We start from the raw sequence: 4,726 nt of genomic DNA on the forward strand, positions 1-4,726 counted from the left end.
ATTTCCTCTCCTCAGCCTTCGAATCGAGTGAAGATGGTAGACAGTCAGCCCTCCTGAGTAAGGTTTTGGCTACAGACTTTTTTTTTATGGCAAATAGGGTGGAAAGCGAGGTATTTGTCGGTAGGTGTAGGTTTATGGTAGACACTTGTCTCTAAACTACCCTGAACCCCTCTGGACACATTTAAATCAAGAAAGGGAAAATGTCTATCTTTTTCACGCTCTAGGGTGAATTGGATCGACGGCTCTACTGAATTCAAATGCGATAGGAGGTTCTCCGCTTCATTTCCGGATACCGCAGAAAAAATTTTAATCGACATATCGTTTCTGCAAACGAAAGATTTCCTATTTCGGTATTATGGAATTTATGGTCGTTATTTGGGCATTTTTCATTGGCAAAGCTGAGTACATAACTACAGCAAAAGTTGTTGTGCAGTAGATAGCACAACTGTAAAACACTAAAGTGAAGACAATCGCGTTCAGCCATGCCGAATCATTTCAACCTGGAGGACTGCGAAAGATTCCTCCACGACGAAAACCAGTTTAGTCCAGGAGTGTCGAAACGCATCGAAAAATACCTTAAAATTTCTCGAGAAGGCCTGGACGAGTTTTTGATTCGTTTCCCAGAGATGATTCGAAACGAAGATCAGTTGTTTTACATCGTGCGATTTATGAGGGCGCATCACAAGTTCGACACGCAAGATCACGAAAGAATTTTCAACAGTAACCTGTTTACAACTATGGAGAGAAAAGTGACGGAGCTACTCGCTGTTGTGGAGCAAAAAGACCCCCACACGTATTGGTATTTGATACATGCCCTGCAGTCAAAACATTCCCCTTTGTATGAGCATCTCCACGGATCTATAAAATGTTGTGGTAGGTAGAAGATTTGTGATTGCAGGCCGAGTTTGAACGTTTATCATTTGGTGAGATATTGTGGTCCCAAAATTCCTGATTCCTTTACCTTCGCAATGAATAATTTTACTTCGAAATAGTGACGTCATGGGCAATTTGTAATGCACGACTTACATGATTCTTGTTATTTTTGTTGTTATCTTCGACAATTACGATATTTTAGGGTCTTGCTCTATATCATGTTATCCAGTTCTCTGTTTCGAAATTTTTCCTTCTAATTCTCTTCTGAATGCAGATTAATTATCGGTTATAAATTGCCTATCTTTAGCGCGCAACAAAATTAACATCAGTCTGTTGACCAATATACATAAGTAACGACAAGTGCATGTGTTGTTCCATATTTACGCACGGGCAATGGTTGCATTTTAGAACGTCAACGAACTCTGAATCAAATAATGAATTTTGTAGTTGGATATCCAAGAAGATAACTATTTTTCAATACGAAAGGGATAACAGTTCTGAGAGAGGTTGTTTTGGTATAGAGGCCAACTTCACTATAATGGAAATCAAAACGGGGAATAAATGACTGTGACATTGACACCCACTTTTGTCATTTCAAGTCATGTTCATGTCCAACTTTGTTATTTGTTTTCTCATTTCCAACGCGTAAAGACAGCGTTTTAAATCATGAAAGATGTAAGAATAGCAAATAATTATTGTTTAGAAGATGTTATTTGTTTTTGACAACCACAAAACGAAATTAATGGCTGAACGGTAGAAAGTATGTTTTTGATATCGATATTGGCACATTACCGATAAGTTAATTATTCAGAAAAACTCCCTTCGAACTCACCAAAGATTACAACATCGATGAAAATAGAAATAACACGTGATTGACACTTGTTGAGCAATAAGCTCAACATCACGTGTTATTTCTATTTTCATCGATGTTGTAATCTTTGTTGACGTTCGAAATTGCCGACCCCAGTGGTACAATATGCAACAGTACTCGAAAGTCTCTTTGCAAGCCGAACTGAATTTGACTTTGGAACGACGCAACCTTACGATTTTTAGTGGTGAAAAAAAGGGTGTTTGTATACTTTATGCGATAATTGATCGTCGCACGATTATTTCGCTGACTAAATCAATAACGTGAAAATGTGGGTGTTCAAAAGTCCAAATTACAGGCCCTGGCAGACGGAAAGAACAGCTTCGTTGTTCCAAATTAAAACTGCAGTTCCTGACTGATTCTGAAGCCGAACGTTCATGCACTCAATCTGAGTTATTAGGTTGGCTCAGGATTAAGAGAAGACGAGTTTAAGTTCTCTCGACTAAGCTTACGTTCTACTGATGAGGCTTCTGCTGCTTGGTGAAAGAAAATGATATCCTTCAGTGGGGAAGTTTTTGTTAAGTACCTCATCCCTAAGACTAATGACACGGCTGTTTGAGAAGTTTCACTATTCTTTTGATTGCAGTGTGTGAAGATATAAAACATAGAGAGAAAGAGGAGGAATTATATTTTTCAGGTGAGATGAGGATATGATTTTATTTTACTTAAGTGCGAGTGAGACAATAGTTTTGAAAGCCTGGATTAAGCGGAGAAAGGGCGGAATGGGGGAGAGGAAGAGGAAACAGGAAGCTGCTTTTGGTCAGTTTCATTTGTAATTGATAACATACTGCGTCTGGATAGATACAAAATAAAATGCTTGCTTTGCAGATTTGGAAAACGAAGGGAAAGTAGTAGTCCCCTTACTTAAAGCTTTGTGTGAAGCAATTGAGGACAAAGTCTCCAATGGAAGATCGTTTATCGAAAAGATAAGAAATGCGAGACAAAGTGAGTTCCGTTAATTCTAGACACAATACACTGTTACAAATAGTTCATTAATTTAGTGAGAGGGTATACTTCGCACGTGGCTTCGGTGCCATTTTAATTGGAATGGTACAACTATAATAATATTAGATAATAAAAGCGGCGTCGGATGCATCCGTAATTCATGCAGTTTTGTGTTGTTACAACCACAGCATGAAATCGGAAATTTACGCATCTTTAACTCTTGCGTAAAGAACGTAAATGTAAAGCCTCTTCTTTACGAACAAGTTCTGCGTTCCATAAAGATACGTAAATGCAGGGAAAGCGTAAAGACTGCGTAAAGGATAGTGAATGTTCGTTAAGGATAAGGAATAAGATGAATATAATTAACCACTTTCTATTTAGAGAAATACTCAAAGAAGTGAAACAATTATTGCTCTCCATCTTCCGTAGAATTACCGTGGTATTTTGACCAGTTTCGCTTTTAACACTTTACACGTCTTTAATAGTAATAATAATAATAATACGGTCGCTGTAAAATATCGTAAATATTCTCTATACGACTTTTTTACAAGGCACGTAAAGATAGCGTTTTTAGTCTCTCGGGGATCTTTACGTACTATCGTTTTCAATGCGTAAAGACAATCTTTACGAAAGTGTAAAGAAGTTCGTGAAGACGCGTAAAGAGGATCTTATCGCTTACTTTGCGGCATCTTTACAGATTCGTAAATTTATAATTTCATGCTGTGATAATATGCGTCATTGGCTTTGGAAGCTAGTGCATTTAATTGAATCGCACGCGGTTTGCCGCGTTTGGCGTCTCTCACGGGTGGCTCTTTTGATATTTTATTGGTTACGATTTGTAGTTGTATAAAGCTTTTGCGCAAATACTAAAACACATTCTATAAATCTTAATTGAGATTTTTTTGTTGTATCATTTTATTTTATAGGAAAGATCAAAGGTGAAGATTTAGTAACAAACAGCGCTACTTATCCTGTGGATGATGTTGTTGAGCCTGAGGACGAGGACTACATTGATACCGCGGAAGGTTAGTGAGGAGTAAATATCTCCTCAGTTGCTAATGTTGATTGTGTTATATTCATGTTACAAATGAAAAGCCCTGTTTTCCTCTTTTTTTTTTGTTAACCAGGTATTGGGATTCAGAGTAAAAGCTATTAAAAGCTCTCTCCCCCTCCCCCCCTCCCCCCCCCTTACCACCTTTATTAGCTCAGCATACTATCTAACTTGCGCTTTCCAATACTACAAATGCCATTCAGGGTTATCAATGTTACCTGAAAATATGAAATAGAGCCTGTTTTTCAGTACTTAAATCTTTCCCTCCCCTCTATCTCAACAGACTTTCCTCCACAGCACTCTCGCATCGTCGAATCTATTGAACCCAAGAAACTCGAAAAAGTGAAAGATACCTTGAATCCTACAAAAGACTGGACACCAGAGTTGGCAGAAGAGATGCTCCGCACTTGTACCAGGAGGAAGCGAGCCTACAAAGCTGCTTTCATCGGCTTGTCAGCGATCACCCTCTTCATTTTCCATTCACTTCCGGCATTTGATTTTTTGTTCCTGTTTATTTACTGCAACTTTTTGATCATGGTTATAACCCTCTGACAAGAGCAAAACTCTACTGTTTTCAAAAATTGCCGTGAAACTAATAATAATAAAAATAATAATAGTAATAATTTATTTACTTATATTGCGCGTGAAACTAATGAAAATGTTATATATAACCAAAATGTTAAGAACCTGGAAAAGACATTTGAATTTCCAGGTAGGCGCCACTACGGATCGTATGCATATACTACATGACGTTGTACGATGGCTACTCAAACAATAGTTCTGATTTTCATAGGAGTCCAAAGGGGATCTTGAAGATGATACGTAGTAGCAACCTGTAAGTGTCAAAAGACAGTGGTCAGATGTGAGCGCATGTGTAAACATTTGATAAAGTTTAAAACAGAATGGTAGAAGGAAAACTCAATGTAAATATTCAGTAGCATTACTTTCAGCGTAATCACCTGCTGAAGGTCCACAGTAGAAAAATACAA

The 4,726-nt window shown here is 37.9% G+C and overlaps 1 protein-coding gene across 1 annotated transcript; it reads left to right on the plus strand.

Annotated features, from left to right (window-relative positions):
* Positions 1 to 358: 358 nt before the first annotated feature.
* On the plus strand, positions 359 to 4,726 carry LOC113682196 (uncharacterized). Its single transcript, XM_089189436.1, has 5 exons — positions 359 to 873; positions 2,328 to 2,378; positions 2,570 to 2,686; positions 3,613 to 3,711; positions 4,021 to 4,726. The coding sequence occupies exons 1-5, from the start codon at positions 483 to 485 to the stop codon at positions 4,287 to 4,289; spliced, it is 927 nt and encodes a 308-aa protein (XP_089045562.1). The 5' UTR covers positions 359 to 482; the 3' UTR covers positions 4,290 to 4,726.

Source organism: Pocillopora damicornis, chromosome 1 (assembly GCF_964200805.1).
Source record: "Pocillopora damicornis chromosome 1, jaPocDami1.2, whole genome shotgun sequence".
Lineage (NCBI taxonomy): Eukaryota > Metazoa > Cnidaria > Anthozoa > Scleractinia > Pocilloporidae > Pocillopora > Pocillopora damicornis.